A 21,653-nucleotide genomic window follows, 5' to 3' on the forward strand; every position below is an offset into this window, starting at 1 on the left:
GACGCCATCTGTTTTTATAATCCGCTTTACCTGTAGGAGCCCAACAATAAAATACCATATGGCACAGGCAGAAATCTTGGTGAAAGTTACATGCTGCTTACCTTAAAAAAAAAAAAAAAAAAGTAGATTCATACTTTGGGAAACTAAAGCTGCGAAAGCTCCAAGTAATCAACACAATATTTAAGAAATGGGAATTCCCACTTTTCTGCCCAAGAATGTGATTCTTGGCCTGGAGAACGAACTGTTAAGTGATTTTCGTTGTCCTGTAGCTGTTGTAGTACTGTGTATACGGATGTATATTTTCACTGCCCTTGAGGATCCTATTTCACCATGAGTCTGGCTAGTCAGTAAGACTGGAGTAACCTGAAAGATGTGAGGGTAAATGTTTCTCTTCACTGGATGGGCAGTAATCTGGTGAGTGGGTTGCTCGCCCATTGTAGAACCTGCCCAATTTCATTCCATTGATTTATGTGGAATAAAAATCAGATGGGTGGTGGGTGATCCACTCCACCAGATTACCGTCCAGGTGGTGAAGACAATTATTTTTTATTAACTCATTAAATTTGAAGTTGTAAAAGCTTTAACTTTTTGTTTTGCATTTTCAGTGGATGAGTACATTTCAATAGCTAAAGAGAAGCATGGCTACAACATGGAACAGGTAATAACATTTTTAAATCTAAACTTTAATCCTTGAGCTGATTCTTATTAAACTGTTGACTACTCAACTTCCCTTCCTGCCCTCATGTTAACAGACATTGAAATTGGCTCCCTCTCCTCTGTACTATTACAAAACTGCCACCATCACATCCTCGACCCTTTTGTCCTTGCAAGCTACAGGACCACCTTCAGTTTCCCAATCTGCACGGTGTTGAACATGTTATCGCATCGTAAATCCGTGCCCATCTTTTCCACACTCTGTTAGAATCTCTCCAGTCAGCAGCACCGGAACAGTCACAAATGACATCCTCTGTGACTGTGGTGCATTATCACTACTCAATCTCTGCAGTGTTTGATGTGGACGACCACACCGTCCTCCTTCAGCGCCTCTCCTCCATTGTCCAGCTCTGTTCCACTCTTGCCTATCCAATTATAGCCAGAGCAGCTAGAGTAATGGATTCTCTTCCTGTCCCCACACTATTACCTCTAGAGTCTCCCATGGATCAATCCTTGGCCCCCTCCTTTTCCTCATCTTCATGCTCCCCTTGGTGACATCATCCACAGACATGGGATCAGCTTACACATGACAGCATCCAACTCTACCTCTCCAACACCTCTCAGTCTCCACTGCCTCTTAGTTGTCAGACTGCTTGTCCAACACCTGCAGTTTCCTCCAACTAAACATTGGAAAGACTGAAGCCTTTCATCCATATCAAAACTCTGTTACGTTGCCACCAATTCCATCCCAGCCCAAATGTAAAATTATCATCCTCATGTTTGAATCCAGTCATAGCTTTGCTCTTCCCTATCTCTTTCACCTCCTCCAGCCCTACAACTACCCTCTCACCAAATTCTCCACACCTATGTCTCTGGCCTCTTGTGCTTTCAGCTGCCTAGACCCCATGCCCTGGAATGCCCTTTCTAAACCCCTCTCCTAAGATCCTCCTTAAAACCCATCTGTTTTGACCAAGCTTTTAGTCACGCCTCCCATTTTCTTCTCCTTTGCTTGGTGTCCATTTTTGATTATGCCCATGTGAAGCACATTGAGATATTTTTCTATGTTAAAGGTGCTATATAAATGCAAGTTTTTAATGATTTCACAATGTTAAATAACTTCTGGAAAAGCCTTGTACATTGGAAGTACTCTCGGGCCTTTTTGCTAAAGACTAGTGTCATTGCTTTTATTCCTCTCTTTGGGTGAATGGAAACCTTTTTTAATTCTTGAAATTATAGAAAGAAAGACAGACTTGTATTTATAATAGTGCCTTTCATGACCTCGGGACGTTCCAAAGTGCTTTACAGCCAATGAAATACTTTTGAAGTGTAGTCATGATTGTAATGTACACTGTTATAGAATTTTATCACACAGGAGGAGGCCATTTGGCCCATCACGCCTATGTGGCTCTTTGAGCTCTCGCATGGTCCCATTTTTTTCTCCTTTCCCCATACTCTTAAATTTTTCTCTCCAAATATTTATCCACTTCCCTTTTAAAGGCTATTATGGATTCCCCTTCCATCATTTCTGGTTCACATTCTACCAGCTGTCTGCCTTAAATATATAATAAATCTCCTAACCATTCCTTTTGTTCTTTGGGTGGTCTTAAATTTATGTCCTCTACGGAGTTACTGATATATAACCAATGGAAATAGTTCTCCCCAACTTACCTTATTGAAATGCACATAATTCTGAATACCTCTATCTGATTTCCTCTTGACCTTCTCAGTTGAAGGAAAAGTGCCCAGTTTCCCTAGTATTTTCTCATCCCTGATATCATTTTAATGAATCTCTTCTGCACCCTCTTCCTTGCTAAAGTAGGGTGCTGCAAACTGCACGTATTTTAACTGTTGCCTAACCAATGATTGAAAAGGATTGGATACCGTCCTATCCTCTGGCGCACCTTCCATTTCAGGTGATATTTGAAAGGTTGCGGTTAGAGCTTCTGCTTTCATATCTCCGACTAGCTCAACATTTTTGCCATCAGGTGCTTTTTCCGCTTTGAGTTCTGCCGACTTATCAGTAATATTTCCTTATCTATAATTATTTTGTCTAATTTCTCTAGCTCCTCATCTCATGCTTTTCTTCCTACTATCATACACCTCTGAGAACAAAGGCAAAGTACTTATTCAATATCTCCACTATTCCTTCTACCGCCTTGAAGATGTTGTTTTCATTTTTAGTTTCTAATCAGCCCTACCCTTTCTTTAACTATTCTTAAAAGTCTGTAATCTTTTACTATTCCCTTTTGTGTTTTCTGCCATTTGTTAGTCGAATTTTAATTTCTCTACTTATGTAGGGAATTCCAGCAGTCCCTCCTTTAATTCTTGTGGGAATGTCTACTTTGTACCCATTCATTATTTTTTTTCCAATTTATCTGGTTAGTTCCACTTATTATCATGCTGAAATTTCTTTTTCTCCAGATTTATCTTTGTTACTCATTTCAATTTTTATATCAAACCTAATTAATTATTTTTCTTGCACATAGGACAGGTCCATTATTCAACAATGTAAAATCAAAAGGGCAGTGGCCCTTTAAGAGCTTTGCTATCACTTTTGCCTCAAGTTGGCAGAAGTTGTGTAACTCCTCTCCAGTGCAGTTCTTGTTTGGATCCAAGCTCACTTTGGTCCATTTCTGCTTCAAACTCTGAATTCTTCCCAGTAATTGATGTTTAATAAGCATGCTTCCTGTTTCCATGGAGACAGAAATTTGAGGAGTGCAAAGTTCATTTCCATTGCCCCAGAACGGCACGTTGAGAGAGTGAAGTGCTGGAAAGTGATCCTTGAGTATTGAAGAATTGTTTGGCTCTGTGTAATTCCTCCTTGACTCTAGTCATATTTAAATATATTTGTTGGTTATCTATGGGTGTTGTCTCCTTGCAATCATGTATGAAACCAAAATCTAAATTCTGCAAGTCCCTCAAATCAGAAGGATAAGACATTTGTTGAAATTAGCAGCTTACAGTAACATGCACAAGAGGAATGATCAATAAGTACAGCATCACCATTCGCAGGAGGATGTAAATACAGCATGACAAGTTTGCTTAGGCAGTTTCCATCCTAAATGTGGACATAGAAGTTTATAATGGAAATATAAAAATAAAGAATGTATAGCTTTAAAATGGAGACTGAATCACATCTGTGCATGCTGATCCAACTCTTCCTCGACTTTGAATCCCTCCTTACCTGAAGACTAGACTTTGCTACGGAGTTCGACTAGTGTCTCATCTTTTTCATCCCCTTCCCCATCCATTGGATGAAAAGTATACCATAATGTACATGGAGAATAAACCTCAGAGAGAGACCATACCAAAGGTATATTAATGTAACTTTTTACTGCCTTGCCCCACAACACTGCCATCACCACTTCCAGTGCTTCTTTGTTCAACAGAGTTGGTTTGGGCTGCAGACTACTTTTGTGAGCAATGGTTATTCCATTCTGTAGTTAGCTGTGATGCACTTTTGTACAGTGGAACTGAGTGCAGCAACTTTCACTTCCCTGGTGTTGGAATGCTATGCCATCATGCATGAGTATTGGGAGCTAACACTGAACTGCTACTTAGTGCAAACATTTTTTTTTAGTACTCTTTTTGATTGGAAAACTTATTTATACTCTGTTTTAGGTGGCTTTTGAAGCAAAATTTGGGCTGAATATTCTCAGATTAAGTTTTTTTTGGGTAAATTTTCCATGCTAAATTTGGTCACTTGCTTCATTCTGATATGCAAATTATAGCTTGAGATGCCAAATTAGTCTGGTGCTATAGATGGGACTTCCTGACCATCTGATTAAGTACTAGTAGACAACACCCATAGATAACCAACAAATATATTTAAATATGACTAGAGTCAAAAATTATTCTACAATTGGTAAAAGTTTACCAGAGTACAACTTCTGAAAGTATAGAATTTAGTCACGTATCTTAATTGTGAACTCGCTTCATGTAATACAATATAACAAAGTAATAGGACGGCACCCAGGTTGAGCACGTTTGTCCTAAACCCCATAGAACACATGGGAGTTCTGCTACTTGGTTTTTTAAATCAAATGTCTGTAACCTAAATTGAAAAATGTTTTGTGTGTTTAGGAAAGTTTTGGAAGAGAATGTTTGGTTGCATTAGTCCTACACTATTTCTAAAAGACAACTGTTGAGATCAGTCATGACTAGTTTCCTTTGAAATGTATAACGTACTAATTAAGAACATAAGAAATAGGAGCAGGAGGAGGCCACATGGCCCCTCGAGCCTGCTCCGCCATTCAACGAGATCATGGCTGATCATCCAAACCCTAGCACCCGGTCCCTACACCGACAGCCATCCCACCCAAGCCCTAACCCTGTAACCCCACGTATTTAATCCCCCCTAACACTAAGGGTCAATTTTTATCATGGCCAATCAACCTAACCCACACATCTTTGGACTGAGAGAGGAAACCGGAGCACCCGGAGGAAACCCACGCAAACACGGGGAGAACGTGCAAACTCCACACACAGTCACCCGAGGCCGGATTTGAACCCGGGTCCCTGGCGCTGAGAGGCAACAGTGCTAACCACTATGCCACTGTGCTGGTTAGGAGGGGAGGAAGGAATTGAAAGAACATACTGTGAAAATGTTGCAAATGGGAATGGCAAAATCATACAGCATGAAAAATGGGGGCAGGGATTATTATCTGAAATTGGTGAACTCGATATTGAGTCCGGAAGGCTGTAAAGTGCCTAATCGAGCTTACGTTGAACTTCATTGGAACAATGTACAGTAATAGGCCGAGGACAGAGAGATCAGAGTGGGAGTGAAGCGGAGAATTTAAGTGACAGGCAACCGGAAGCTCAGGGTCACCCTTGCGGACTGAACGGAGGTGTTCCGCAAAGTGGTCGCCCATTCTGCGTTTGGTCTCCCCAATGTAGAGGAGACTGCATCGTGAGCAGTGAATACAGTATGTTAAATTGCAAGAAGTACAAGTAAATCGCTGTTTCACCTGGAAGGGGTGTTTGCGGCCCTGGACAGTGCGAAGGGAGGAGGTAAAAGGGCATGTGTTGCATCTGCCTAATCAGTAAAAATAATGAGGAGGAGGAATTCCTTGAGTGTTTAAGGGATGGTTATCTGGATCAATATGTCGAGGAACCAACTCGGGAACAGGCTATATTGGACTGGGTACTGTGCAATGAGAAGGGACTAATCAGTAATCTTGTTGTACGGGGACCCTTGGGTCAGAGCGATCATAACATGATCGATTTCTCACTCGAAATGGAGAGCGAAGAAATTGACTCAGAGACTAAGGTCCTGAATTTAAACAAGGGGAATTATGATGCCATGAGACGGGAACTGAGTAGGTCTGATTGGACAACGTTCCTGAGAGGACTGGAGGTAGATAAACAATGGCAAACATTTAAAGATAGAATGACAAAATTGCAAAAATTGTTTATACCAATCTGGCATAAAAGGAAATCTAAAAAGGTGACTCAACCGTGGATAACAGGGGAAATTAGAGACAGCATAAAATCCAAAGATAGGGCGTATAAAATAGCCAAAAAAAGCGCCAGAGCGGAAGATTGGGAACAGTTTAAGATAGAGCAAAGGAGGGCAAAGGGCATGATCAAGAGGGGCAAAATAGCTTACGAAAACAAGCTGGCGGAAAATATAAAAACTAACTCCAAAAGCTTTTATAAATATATCAAAAGGAAAAGACTGGTGAAAACCAAAGTTGGTCCATTGCAGTCAGATACGGGGGAATATATAATGGGAAATAAGGAAATGGCAGATCAACTAAATGCATACTTTGGGTCAGTCTTTACGAAGGAAGACACAAAAAACCTCCCTGGGATATCGGGAAAAATAGGGACATTGGCAAAGGAGGAACTGACGCAAATCAATATCTCTAAGGATATGGTGTTAAGGAAGCTAAAGGGATTGAAGGTGGACAAATCCCCAGGGCCTGATAACATGCATCCTAGGGTACTGAAGGAGGTGGCCCTAGAGATAGCGGATGCACTAAGGATGATTTTTCAGAATTCATTAGACTCGGGAACAGTGCCGATGGATTGGAGGGTAGCTAACGTTACCCCACTATTCAAAAAGGGGGGTAGGGAAAAAGCAGGTAATTACAGACCTGTAAGCCTTACATCAGTTGTGGGCAAAATGCTGGAGTCCATCATTAAGGATGAAATAGCGGAGCACTTAGCAAATGGGGACAGGATAGGACAGAGTCAACATGGATTTACAAAGGGTAAATCGTGCTTGACTAATCTATTGGAATTTTTTGAGGGAGTAACTGGTAGAATAGATGGGGGAGAGCCAGTAGATGTGGTGTACCTGGACTTCCAAAAGGCCTTCGATAAGGTCCCACATAAAAGATTAGCATGGAAAATTGAGGCTCATGGGATAAAGGGGAAAGTTTTGGCGTGGATAGGGAACTGGCTGTCAGATAGAAAACAGAGAGTTGGAATAAACGGCTCATTTTCTGAATGGCAGGCAGTAACAAGTGGGGTACCACAGGGATCTGTCCTGGGCCCCCAGCTGTTCACAATTTACATTAATGACCTGGATCAGGGAGTCGGATGCAGCATTTCCAAATTTGCAGACGACACTAAACTAGGAGGTGGGGTGGGCTCAGAGGAAGAGACCAGGAAGCTCCAGAGCGATTTGGACAGACTGGGCGATTGGGCGGATAAATGGCAGATGCACTATAATGTGGACAAGTGCGAAGTTATCCACCTTGGGTGCAGGAACGGGAGGGCAAATTATTATTTAAATGGCAATAGATTGGGAGAGGTGGAAGTACAGAGAGACCTGGGTGTTCTTGTACACCAGTCACTGAAGGCGAGCATGCAGGTGCAACAGGCGGTCAAGAAGGCAAACGGTATGCTGGCCTTCATAGCAAAAGGGTTAGAATACAGGAACAGGGATACCTTGCTGCAGCTGTACAGGGCACTGGTGAGACCACACCTCGAGTACTGTGTACAGTTTTGGTCGCCTCATCTGAGGAAGGATGTTCTTGCCATGGAGGGGGTGCAGCGGCGATTCACCAGGCTGATACCAGGAATGGCGGGAATGACCTATGAGGAGAGACTATGTAGTTTAGGGATGTACACACTGGAGTTTAGAAGATTGAGAGGGGACCTCATAGAAGTGTATAAAATTCTGACAGGTCTAGACAGACTGGATGCAGAAGGAATGTTTCCCTTGGCGGGTGAAAACAGAACTAGAGGACATAATTTAAGGATAAGGGCTAAACCATTTAGGACAGAGATGAGGGGGAATTTCTTCACTCAGAGAGTGGTGAACCTGTGGAACTCATTGCCACAGAGGGCAGTGTACGCCAGCTCATTAAATATATTTAAGAGGGAATTAGATATATTTCTACGGGCAAAAGGGGTTAAGGGTTACGGAGAGAAGGCGGGGACGGGATACTGAATTAAAGGATCAGCCATGATCTCATTAAATGGCGGAGCAGGCACGAAGGGCCGAATGGCCTACTCCTGCTCCTATCTTCTATGTATCTATGTATCTCCTGCGCTTTCATGGGAAGGTGCCAGGTGAAGGAGAAGGGATGTTGGGGGTGATTGAGGAGTGGACCAGGGTGTCGCGGAGGGAGCGGTCCTTTCGGAATGCTGAAAGGGGAGGTGAGGGGAAGATGTGTTTGGTGGTGGGATCACGTTGGAGGTGGCGGAAATGGCGGAGGATGATCCGTTGAATGCGGAGGCTGGTGGGGTGAAAGGTGAGGACAAGGGGAACCCTATCGTGGTTCTGGGAGGGGAAGGGGTGAGAGCAGAAGTGCGGGAAATGGAACGGACACTGTCAAGGGCCGTGTCCACCACAGTAGAGGGGAATCCTCGGTTGAGGAAAAAGGAAGACATGTCGGAAGCACTGGTATGGAAGGTGGCATCGCCAGAACAGACGTGGCGGAGATGGAGAAACTGGGAGAATGGAATAGAGTCCTTACAGGAAGCGGGGTGGGAGGAAGTGTAGTCCAGGTAGCTCTGGGAGTCGGTGGGCTTGTAGTGGATGTTTGTCAAAAGCCGATTGCCAGAAATGGAGACGGAGAAGTCAAGGAAGGGAAGGGAAGAGTCGGAGATGGACCATGTGAAGCTGAGGGAAGGGTGGAAATTGGAAGTAAAGTGAATGAACTTATCTAGTTCAGGGCGAGAGCAGGAAACGGCACCAATACAGTCATCGATGTACTGGAAAAAGAGGTGAGGGAGGGGACCTGAGTAGGACTGGATCAAAGAGTGTTCCACATCACCCATGAACAGGCAGGCATAGCTAGGGCCCATGCGGGTTCCCATAGCAACACCTTTAATTTGGAGGAAGTGAGTGGAGCCAGAGGAGAAGTTGTTCAATGTGAGAACAAGTTTGCCAGGCGGAGGAGGGTGGTACTGGTTGGGCTTCTGTTCAAGGAAGAAATGGAGCACCCTAAGGCCATCCTGGTGGGGGATGGAAGTGCAGAGGGATTGGACGTCCATAGTGAAAAGGAGACAGTTGGGGCCAGGAAACTGGAAACTGTTAGTGACGGTGGGCGTCGGAAGAGTCGCGAATGTAGGTGGGAAGAGACTGGACAAGGGGAAAAATTAGAGTCGAGATAGGAAGAGATGAGTTCCGTGGGGCAAGAACAGGCTGAAATGATGGGTCTACCAGGGCAGTCCTGTTTGTGGATCTTGGGAAGGAGGTAGAAGCGGGCTGTGCGGGGTTGGGGGACTATAAGGGACTATAAGGTTGGCAGCCATGGAGGGAAGACTGCCACTGACCTCATCTCCTCTGGAGATCTTCCCTCTATGGCCGCCAACCTCATAGTCCCCCAACCCCTGAACAGCCCGCTTCTATCGATGACTGTATCAGTGCCGTTTCCTGCTCTCGCCCTGAACTAGATAAGTTCATTCACTTTACTTCCAATTTCCACCCTTCCCTCACCTTCACATGGTCCATCTCCAACTCTTCCCTTCCTTGACTTCTCCGTCTCCATTTCTGGCGATCGGCTTTCGACAAACATCCACTACAAGCCCACCGACTCCCACAGCTACCTGGACTACACTTCCTCCCACCCTGCTTCCTGTAAGGACTGTCTTCCATTCTCCCAGTTTCTCCGTCTCCGCCGCATCTGTTCTGACGATGCCACCTTCTAAAGCAGTGCTTCCGACATGTCTTCCTTTTTCCTCAACCGAGGATCCCCCTCTACTGTGGTTGACACGGCCCTTGACCGTGTCTGTTCCATTTCCCGCACTTCTGCTCTCACCCCTTCCCCTCCCTCCCAGAATCACAATAGGGTTCCCCTTGTCCTCACCTTTCACCCCACCAGCCTCCACATTCAATAGATCATCCTCCGCCATTTCCGCCACCTCCAACGTGATCCCACCACCAAACACATCTTCCCCTCACCTCCCCTTTCAGCATTCCGAAAGGACCGCTCCCTCCGCGACACCCTGGTCCACTCCTCAATCACCCCTAACATCCCTTCTCCTTCACCTGGCACCTTCCCGTGCAAGCAAAGGAGATGCAACATATGCCCTTTTACCTCCTCCCTTCCCACTGTCCAGGGTGAAACCCCTTCCAGGTGAAGCAGCGATTTATTTGTACTACTTGTAATTTAATATTGTGGCGGAGCCACCAGGGGATTCAGGACAATTGTTTATAATTCCTTTAACCGCAATGTAGTGCAACCAGGGGCTGCACCTTTAATGTATCTGTTAACTGTACTATGGCTTCTTTCCTTTACTCCGCGTGATGACGTCATGCTGCCCGTCATGTGATCCCCCAACGGCGGGAAGAACGTGATGCCGTCATGACGTCAGTGCTCGGAACCTTCTAGCAGTTCTAGAGAGGCTTTCAACCAGACCAGACCTATTTGCATTGTATCCAGCAGTTTACTGTTTAACTTCGTTTGTTCATTAAATTTTATTGTTTTTGATTCTCTGCGTCGATCTCAATTCTTCAGCTAGGAACCTCTGTTCCTACATTGGTGACCCCGATTTCTTCGAACAATTTTCGTTGAAGTTGCATCATGGACACTAACGCCATCGCCCTCAAACTGCCGCAATTTTGGGAGCAACAACCAGCCGCGTGGTTTTTCCAGGCGGAAGCCCAATTTGCAATCCGGGGAGTAGTAGCGGATTCGACCCGTTATTATTATGTAGTCTCTGCCTCGCGGGTCGTCGGCCTCCTCGGGAGTCCTCCGGACGATGGCAAGTACGAAGCTTTAAAAACACGGTTACTGCAGGTTTTCGGTCTGTCCAAGTCGGAGCGCGCTCGCAGAAATCGGAATGTTTTCTGTTCCGGGAGTTGTTTCTCTGCCAGTTGCCAGAGCCAGTACAGGCGGCCCTGGCCAATTCCGCGATCACGGACTGTGCTGAACTCGCTGCAGAAGTGGATAAAATTTTCACCGCCACACAACAATGTTGTGCGACCACGAGGCGCCCATCCCCCACAAGAGCGAAGCCGACTCCTCCGCCAGCAGGCTGGTGTGCATACCACACTCGTTTTGGCGCGAAACCCCGATGCTGCCGTCCTCCTTGCAGTTTTTCCCCCCAAAAAACCTACCTCAAACCAGCGGTTTCTGAGAAGGGCGACAGGGCCTGAGGGACACGCCGGAGTTGCGATGGCCGTCGGTTCCGCAGGGAAACTCCTTTATATCACAGACTCCCTGTCAGGTTGACGTTTTCTCTGTGATATTGGCTCCCAGCGCAGTACCCTACCAGCGTCGAAGCTCGATCTTCAATCTGGCGGTCACGGTCCCTCCCTTAAGGCAGCCAATGGTGCGGCCATCCGCACGTTCGGAAAGCATAGGATCCAGTTACGTTTTGGCGGCCAGCATTTTGTTTGTGAGTTCATCACGGCGAAAGTCTCACAGGCCATCCTGGGGGCAGATTTTTTTTGCGCCAATGGTTTTCTCGTCGACGTCCGGCACTACCAGTTAATCAACGCGGCCACCTTTCATTCGGTCCCCTGCCACCGCAGCACCGCTGTGTCTTGGTCAGTTGCCTGTGCAGTCCCATCTCCAGATGAGTTCTCTCGTCTTCTCGGTGAGTTTCCGGAGCTCACCAGGCCCACTTTTTCTTCTTCAGTCACAAGGCACGGTGTGGTGCACCACATTACCACGACAGGATCCCCAGTTTATGCACGGGCTCGAAGGCTGGAACCCGGTAAACTCGCAGCCGCAAAGGCGGAGTTCCATACCATGGAGTGCCTGGGAATTATTTGACGATCGAATAGTCCTTGGTCTTCGCCCTTACACATTGTTCCTAAACCAGGCGGCGGATGGCGACCATGCGGCGACTACAGACGCCTGAATGAAGCTACTACTCCAGATCGGTACCCAATTCCTCACATACAGGATTTTTCGGCCCACCTGGCAGGGAATTCCATCTTTTCCAAAGTAGACCTTGTCCGGGGGTATCATCAAGTGCCCGTTCATCCTCAGGACGTCGCCAAAACCGCTGTCATCAAGCCTTTTGGGCTCTGAGTTCCTTCGTATGCCGTTTGGGTTGAAGAACGCGGCGCAAGCCTTCTAGCGTCTCATGGATTCTGTGTTGCGTGATCTGCCGTTCATCTTCGTCTACCTCGATGACATCCTCATCGCCAGTACCAGCAAGAAAGAGCACATTACCCTTTTTTCTCGTCTCGGCCAGCATGGCCTTATTATCAACCCGGCCAAGTGCCAGATTGGCTTACAAAGCATTGATTTTCTGGGACACAGAATCACCTCAGAAGGCGCCGTTCCGCTGGCTACGAAGGTGGAGGCAGTTACCTCGTTCCCGTGTCCTCAGACCGTCGGGGCTCTCCAGGAATTCCTGGGGATGGTCAATTTTTATCATCGTTTCGTCCCCAAGGCAGCCCTGTTAATGCAACCGTTGTACAAGGCTCTAAAAGGTAAATCGGGTAAAGACCCCATCGGCTGGACACCCCAGATGGACCAGGCGTTCCTCAACACTAAGGACGCTTTGGCTGATGCGACCATGTTAGCACATCCTCTCCCAGGTGCAACCATCGCCCTTACCACAGATGTATCTGACTCTGCCATCGGGGCAGTGCAGGAGCAATTGGTCAACGGCACGTGGCAACCACTGGCTTTCTTCAGCCGCCAATTGCGAAAAAATGAACGCAAATACAGTACCTTTGATAGGGAGTTGTTGGCACTTTTCCCGGCCATCCGCCATTTTCGCTTCTTACTGGAAGGACGCCCATTCACGGCTTTCGTAGACCACAAGCCACTTACGTTTGCCATGGCCAAGACAGCGGAACCATGGTCAGCTCGGCAACAACGTCATCTTACGTTCATATCAGAATTTACAACAGACATACAACCTGTCTGGCAAGGACAACCTGGTGGCGGATTGTCTCTCCCGCGCCCCAGTCCACGCAGTCCACCTGGGAATCGACTGTTGGTTTGGCAGAAGAACAGATGGCAGACCCTGAAGTGCAGGCATACCGGACCACACCTTCCAGCTTACAAGTGGCTGATGTCAGTTTTCAGGCCGCAAGGACCACACTCCTTTGCGACATCTCGATGGGAGTCCCCTGACCAATTGTACCAGTCGAATGGCGCAGGAGAGTTTTCGACGCAATCCACGGTTTGTCGCACCCTGGTATGAGGGCTTCACAACGACTCATGGCAATGAAGTTCGTCTGGAAAGGCATGCATCTCGACGTCCGTGACTGGACCAATACCTGCGTGAGTTGCCAGAAGTCCAAAATCCAACGTCGTGTTAAGGCCCCAGTGGCCACTTTTCCAGTTCCAGAGCGTCGCTTCGACCATGTTCACGTGGACCTGGTTGGCCCTCTCCCTTCTTCTCGTGGTTTCACGCATCTCCTCACCGTGGTAGACCGCACCACCCGGTGGCCAGAGGCAATTCCTTTGGTTGCCACCACAGCGGTGGACGTTTCCAGAGCCTTCATCTCGTCATGGGTGGCTCGGTTCGGGGTACCAGCCGACATCTCCTCCGACCGAGGACCTCAATTTACCTCAGAACTTTGGAATGCCGTGGCTCAGGGTTTGGGTACCAAGCTTCATCGCACTACCGCCTATCATCCACAGGCAAACGGTCTGTGCGAGAGATTTCACAGGTCCCTTAAAGCTGCACTGCGTGCTAGTCTTCGTGGGACTGGTTGGGTGGACAGGCTCCCTTGGGTGCTGCTGGGTCTTCGCATGGCTCCTAAGGATGACCTGCAATCATCTTCTGCAGAACTGGTTTACGGCCAACCACTGAGTTCCTGCCGATTTTCTTCCTCCTCACACGGAACCCTGGTCCGCAGCTCGTCGGCCACCAAGAGGCGGCTAAGAATTTCATCCCAGTGCCTACGTCTCATCACGACCTGCAGCGCTCCCATGTCCCGGTGGAGCTTAAGAGCGCCGAATACGTTTTCATTCATCAAGATGCTCACAAAGACCCGCTCAAACCGCCTTGCACTGGTCCATTCCGCGTCATCTCGTCAGGTGACAAGTCTTACACAGTCGACGTCGGCGGTAAGCCTGATCACATCTCCATCGACCGGTTAAAACCGGCTCATCTGGATCTGAGCAAGCCAGTCGTCACCGCTCAACCGCCTCGTCGTGGGCGTCGACCGTCGGTCCAGTACAGCCACAGCCAGCCACTTCTTCTCCTATGCCTGCGGCACCATCCCAACCACGGCCAACTGCCAGTTCGTCTTCTAGCGCTCCGTTCCAGTTGCCAGAGTATCGCAGTCGGTCAGACAGACTCGTCAGACCCCCTTCTCGTCTTACCTTTTCTGTTAAAGACAATTCTGGGGGGGCATATGTGGCGGAGCCACCAGGGGATTCAGGACAATTGTTTATAATTCCTTTAACAGCAATATAGTGCAACCGGGGGCTGCACCTTTAATGTATCTGTTAACTGTACTATGGCTTCTTTCCTTTACTCCGCGTGATGACGTCATGCCGCCCGTCACGTGATCCCCCAACGGCGGGAAGAACGTCATGACGTCAGTGCTCGGAACCTTCTAGCAGTTCTAGAGAGGCTTTCAACCAGACCAGACCTATTTGCATTGTATCCAGCAGTTTACTGTTTAACTTCGTTTGTTCATTAAATTTTATTGTTTGATTCTCTGTGTCGATCTCAATTCTTCAGCTAGGAACCTCCGTTCCTACAATATACTGTATTCGCTGCTCACTATGCGGTCTCCTCTACATTGGGGAGATCAAACGCAGATTGGGCGACCGCTTTGTGGAACACCTCCATTAGGTCCACAAGGGTGACCCTGAGCTTCCGGTCGCCTGTCACTTAAATTCTCCGCTTCACTCCCACTCTGATCTCTCTGTCCTGGGCCTATTGCACTGTTCCAATGAAGTTCAACGTAAGCTCGATGAACAGCACCTCATCTTTCGAATGGGCACTTTACAGCCTTCCGGACTCTCTATCGAGTTCAACAATTTCAGATAATAATTCCTGCCCCCATTTTTAATGCTGTATGAATTTGCCATTTCCATTTGCAACATTTTCACAGTATGTTCTTCAATTCCTTCCTCCCCTCCTAACCCCCCCCCCCCTGTCTCTGCACCTATATCTGTTACATCTCCAGCTTTTTCTAGTTCTGATGAAGGGTCCCAGACCTGAAATGTTAACTCTGTTTCTCTCTCCATGGATGCTGCCTGGCCTGCTGAGTGTTTCCAGCATTTTCTATTGTTTCAGATTTCCAGCATCCGCAGTATTTTGCTATTGCACTTTATAGGGCATCTTTTTTAAGTCAGGATCAATTCTTCTGATAACAAGTGAGTAGAACAATTCTAAATAAGACTGTTGGTCACCCAAGAAGCTACCGCTGTTGTCACATTTTGCCAATGAATAATCAAACTCTTGGGGCATTGAACGTGCAGGTCTGCAATTATGACTGCCTGTCTCATTCAACATCTATTCTGCCACTTGTCTGTCACCTTGGGGCTTTGCTCCAACACTCTCTTGCTTCAGCATACTACATTTTAATGTCTTGAGGATTTTATTTGCACTCACTCAATGAATTTTTCATAGGCTTTAGGTATGCTGTTTTGGCATAAACACAATATTGAGAAGTCCTTGGCTGACCTTCCAAACTTCACACCATTCCCAGATGAGTGGACTGTGGAGGACAGAGTCCTCTTTGAACAAGCATTCAGTTTCCATGGGAAGACCTTCCACAGAATTCAGCAAATGGTAGGAAGAAGTGAATTAATTTAGTTGTAAGTTGCAAAAAGTAATTATATTAAGTTATGCCTGTTGCACAAAGCATGTATATTCCCTTCTGTGACCTTGCCCTGCTGGAACTTAGTGGCCGGGTTATGCTAAACACGAATGATCACAACATTGATGCAGCTCAGCCTTTTGCACATATTTTCCTTTCCTCTGTGCAGTGTTCCTTCCCTGTCTGAGTGGCTGGGCTTGACAGGCAGACTCCTATCAGATGCTGCTGTACAGTCAGACACTGCAATGTGTGGATTCTGCTTGGTGTATTACTTTGAAGTTCCCAGTACACTGCATCTCCGTGGCACTATTAAATCATCAATAAATACATTGTCTAGTCAGGGATCTCCATCAAATCCAGTGTTCCCTGTTTGAAATTAGTCTTCCCAGATCCATTTTGAAATTTGAAAGCTTTTAAAACACAGTAAAATGGAAGCAAGATTTACTGACTTGCATACTTAGTTTTTAGCATTCTTCATTTTTGAAAAAAGATGTAATGTGCTGAGGTTGCTGATTTCAACCATCAGAGCAAGAGAGACCCTTATGTTAGAGAGGAAAATTAGTGTGGTTCCTGCTCAATAATAGCCATCCAGAGACCATTGCTTGACATGTGCATTGGATGAGGATATTTGGGGTTGGCTGTGATAACTCCTGCGGTCATAAGCCGATCAACGATCATTATCTAGTATTGCAGATGAAGACTGGTTGCTTGGATGAAGTATTGGAGAATGCACTGCACCTGTGGAACCATGCACAACGAGGTGTTGAGGTCTTCAGGAGAAGAGGAAGATGAGTGAAAATTGGCATGGAATGAAGGGAGTTTCTTTTTAGACTTCAAACTTCTGTCATTGTCTGGCATTACAGCAGCACTAAAGTCTGCTTTTCTCAAGCCCAGGCTCTCAACCCAGGGAACATGCTGATGCGCTATCAATTACTCATAAAAGACTGAGAGTTAAGAGAGTAACTAAAGGCTTTTATTAACAAAAGAATGAAGGTCTGCCTCGAGTGGTCGACCGGTCCAGAAATACAAAGGGCTGGGGAGCAGTCACCTTTATACTAGGACTTGTGGGAGGAGTCAGCCGAAGCATGTCCAGGCATGTACACAGTGGAATACAAACAGTGGTTTACCACACATGCATAGCCTAGAAAGAATAGGAAAGCATACACCGAAGACTGAACTGCCAAAGTTGTGATCCTTTGTGTTTGGTATAGGCTGGCCACTAAATTCCAACAGGTAGGATCACAGAAGGAATTAAGAAATTACACAAGCATATTCCAATGCAATTACTATATACACATATAAAAGAGACATAAATAGTTTAATTTGGGCTTCTCTGTAGAAAATACATTTGTGAATAAAAATGTGACTATTTTCTCAATGCTTTAAATTTGTGATTTTACTGGGACTTTTGAATATTACTATGTTTCTGTTTTTAAAGAAGAGTAGCTTTAGAAAGTACAGTATGTGTTTAAAATATACCTGGTTAAGTTGCACCTCCGCATCAGTTGATTTTATTTCTTGCCTATAATGTGCCAGTGCTTCTAATTTTTCCTTTGACATATTGCTGAGTTGCTAAATTGTAGGGAACAGGGGCTAAAATAATGCATTTTAATATCCACATGACTTGGGTTTAGTTTCTTTTCATAGAAATCCAAGTATTTGCATCCAGTGGGGTTTTTGAGAAACTTAAACATTTATGCACAAAAGTATTATGTCTGAACCTTGGGATCCCGTTTGTTTTGTTGAAGGGTTTCTACCAAATGGCTCCGTAGAAGGAGGCTGTCCCTGAGAGTCTGAATTAATGCAGACTATAGATTGGAGGTTTATCAGTCAGTGTTTAAAAACCTGAGGTTTAAGAAACGTATTGATTGACTAACAGGCTGAGTAAAAGTTGGAGGTAACTGGTGGAGTCGGACTGCTGATGGGGATCAGGTGTCTGATGAATTATTTTCATCTTTTATTGTGATAAAAGTATTGCAAGTCTGATCCATCTTTTTAAAACACTGGGATGTGTACATACTTTTTACATTTGCTAATTTGATAATGTAACTGAATTGTAAAACCCTGCTGTAGCTTCTGAATGCAGACACCTACATCTGAATTCTTCAATGTACATTAGTATTAGAACTTTAACATCAGAATCTTAAATAAGAATCCGGCTGTAGTGGAACAGTGTCATTTTTCACTGACTTTTCTAAGCCTTCCATTTTGTAATAAAACCCTACTAATGTAGTTAATAGACTCTGCTCAGATGGTATACTACATGAGAAAGGAATTTCCTAAATAAAATTTCAGTGATTTGCTTAAAAATGTCTTGCAATAAATCAATTTAGGCAAATACTTGTTTTAATGGAGGGCTCTTTTTATATATAAAAAAAAATTCTCTCTCACTGCAGTGTAAGATTTTCAAATGCAAGAAATGAGTGCTTCATTGCATAGGATATGCTTTACTCTGATGTAAATTCTACTTGTCCTCCACATCCCTAACTTTTCTGCCCACCTTTTTTAAAGGTAGTGTCTGTATTAGGATACAGTTGCGTGTACATCAGCAACCCTCGGGTACCTCATCCAAGAGGCAATTTTTTTCATCTATGAGCATGGATAGTGAATGTTGATAGGCAGTTTGACAATGGGAGCTATATACTTAACCTATGTGTGCTTTCCAGCAGGTGTCATTGGAGTGGAAACCGTGGTTGACTTCTCCACAACCCTTCACCCAAGCACAGGAGCACTGAGGCTAATTGTAATACTCCTGCTGCTGTCCTAGTTGAGATGAACTAAATTAGCACAGACTAGGAATTGAACCTGAAATCTTTCTGGATGTTTTGGCTCAGTAGTGCAGCTAAACGTGATGCATTTGCCTGTTGAACTATCGGGTCACCTTCACCTGTATTTTTATAACAAGTGTATATATAACTCTATAAGCCTTTTCATTTGATAAAACCACAACAACTGTGAGGTAGGCCCACTAGCTGGATTTTTGAGATTTGATTACACTTCACAAAACTGGTTAACTATGTCTCTACAGTTGCCTGACAAATCCATAGCTAGCCTGGTACGGTTCTATTACTCATGGAAGAAGACACGGACCAAGACCAGTGTAATGGATCGTCATGCTCGCAAACAGATGAAAAAGGATAAGGAAGGAAGGTAAATAAGTTTTTGTCAGCCCCATCTGGTTAGCATGAATTGCTAGATGCAACAAATTGTACAGTAAACATTCTCAAGCCATATACAAATGTTGATTTATCAGTAGTGCCATAGCTTATATAAAATGTTGGTATAAATAAATGCTTCAGAATAATGCTGTGTGAATGTTTGACCATTGATTAATACCATAATAAAAATAGCTAATAAAGGAGTGAATTTGCTTCCCTGGTGAAATGTATGCAGCCTGTAAAATAGAGTGCCCCCTCATTGGGGAAGGGGGGTGGAGCTGGTCACCTTATAACTGAGTAATATATGCCTAAATTGTAAAATGGATAGGTTGCCCTTTAAAGTTCAAATAGTTCTCTATATAATTTCCTGTAGTTATTCTTACATCGACAACTTCCTTTTTGCATTTTAAGATTGGTTTGCATTTATTTATTTGTTAACCATCTTTCTGGTGAGAGGTCCTAATGTAATGGTTTTCCAAAAATTGTTCTGTGTGTTATGCTACTTTGCAAAAGTGTTTCCATTTCCCCTGTTACTACAGTTCCCAGCATAAATTAAATGTCCAAATACAGTTTACTCCCATTAATTCAAAGTCTTTTTGCTAGGGGGGGGGGAGAATGCACATTATCCAATAGTTCAAATTAAGCAATTTTAATGAAAAAACACAATGCAACACTACCAGGACACTAAAAACAGCCATAAGACATCAAAACAACTCTTAAAATGCACCTGATGCGCAGCTTGCGCAGTGCTCAAGTTTTGATATAAACTTCAGTAATTTTGCAAAATACTGCATATCTGATTAGCTGCCTGTTGATTGCATTCATTCATCAAGTATTTAATGCAGAAAAAAGTTCCATTGGGACATCACGTTTTGAGCCATTTTCTCAGCCATCATACAGTTATGGCCACTGTGGTGGGGTCTGGTTCTTCTACCTCCAGCTTGCTGGATCCACTCACTTGAGCTTCTTCCTTACTCTCACGAGCAGCATTATCTTCCATCATAGCATCAATAACCTGAATGTCAGGACTTCCTTATCAGCAGCAACAGTGGCTTCAAACCTCATGTCTGCTGGCAGACGCAACAGAGAATGTATGCTCAGAGTTTCGCTACATCAGAGTTTGCTATTTGTGCTCGTGAGATCCTCAATAGTCAGATCCAGCTGCTTCCTCTGCAAGCAGGATGAATTGGCAGTGCCAAATGGTGTTGGCAATGTATTCTACTTTAAGATGCAGGTATTCAGGACAGCCTGACTGTTGTCAACTATCATGATGACTTTTCTGCTTTGTGATGCCATGCTTTGGTCAAACATATGCACGCTCTCCTCAGCGAGCACCAGTCATACACTCTTTTGATTGTTTTTGTAGGTTACAGGCAGACTAACAACACTACAACAACATTGAGGTGTTCTGAAATTCCCAATTACCAGCAGCTTTCTTTTTTCCTCCCAGTTGTACTAATGCAGACCACGAGGGTAATTTTAATGCTTAGCTTTTTTTCTCCCCGTAGCATTTTTCATTGAAAGCTAGCATTCTCCTTGGATGCAGCTTGTAAAGGTGAATAGCTTTATCAGCATTAAATAAGGTTTCTGGCTGATAAGGTAAAATTTCAGGAATTTTATCACTCTGTTGTCAATGCTTTCTGTCAGGACTTTACTTGCCTCCCCATGTGAGGACCTGGAATTTATTGTGTGGTAGCATTTGAAGTTGTTGATCCACAATTGAACAACAGGGTCTGTTCCAAATTTTTCAGCATATTAATTTATCTTTTCCAGCAAGATAACTCAGAAGTTTGCACCTCTGGCCTGCTTGAATCAGGTCTGAATCTGAATTGAGCAACAAATTTTATTGAACAGGAGCAATTTGCTGGAGAAATTCAAAATCAAATTAACCAATAATCACAATTATTTGTTTGAGTTGAACAAAAACCGTCAGTGCATTTTTAGTGGGAGTTTAAATTGAAATTAAAGAGTGAACTGTACACTTACATATGCAGAACTGAAAATTGTGTGGTTTTCTGAGACAATTTTTCATTTGTAAAGGATTTGCTTGCAATTTTTCTGTTTAGGGCTGTTGTGTAACTAGTGTTTTGGGTCCAGTAAGTATTGCCTTTGCATAGTGAGTTGCCAAGTCCTATGATTCATCAGCAAGTCCGGTTTTCTTCTGCAGTGGTGATGAGATTGAAGAATCTAATGCAAATACAACCAGTATCGTTGACAGTGAAATTGATCCAAGCAAAGAGGCAAAAAAAGAGGTGAGTTGGCTTTATGTTTGACTTTCAAATCCACTGTATGCTTGACTGGTTTTCTATGACAATGTTCCTATCCAGTTAGGTAGAAATTGATTTTAGGTAGAAGTTTCCAATTTTGACCATAGCCTGAAGAAATACCAAATGCAAAACTGTAGATTAATATCACCACGGATTGTAAAATCTATGAATGGCGCTAGTTGTACAATTTCTTTTTTTAAACCAAATCAGTTCCTTATGCAATACAACTCCATATACATTTGAGTTACAAGTCCAATTTACACTTCTAACTGCTGCTTTTCAGAATGTATCCCAGATATCACTCACTCCAATTAGACTGACTCATTTATGCTGCCTTCACAGCAGTACTGTTCAATTACAAATTTACTGCTTTGGCTGAGTGCAAGAGCTGCAAGCCCAAATTATATTTAAATTTGCTGC

The 21,653-nt window shown here is 44.6% G+C and overlaps 1 protein-coding gene across 2 annotated transcripts in view; it reads left to right on the forward strand.

The window, feature by feature from the left end:
• rcor1 (REST corepressor 1) overlaps positions 1–21,653 on the forward strand; it is a 191,052-nt gene that overhangs the window by 148,856 nt on the left and 20,543 nt on the right. For both annotated transcript variants that reach the window (XM_086003020.1, XM_086003019.1), the window contains exons 4-7: positions 606–658; positions 15,619–15,780; positions 18,837–18,958; positions 21,134–21,218. In XM_086003020.1, coding sequence (XP_085859146.1) covers positions 606–658; positions 15,619–15,780; positions 18,837–18,958; positions 21,134–21,218 — 422 coding nt within the window. The remainder of the gene's footprint in view (positions 1–605; positions 659–15,618; positions 15,781–18,836; positions 18,959–21,133; positions 21,219–21,653) is intronic.

This window comes from Somniosus microcephalus, chromosome 12 (genome assembly GCF_052327205.1).
Source record: "Somniosus microcephalus isolate GS21.2 chromosome 12, FLI_Smic_1.0, whole genome shotgun sequence".
NCBI lineage: Eukaryota > Metazoa > Chordata > Chondrichthyes > Squaliformes > Somniosidae > Somniosus > Somniosus microcephalus.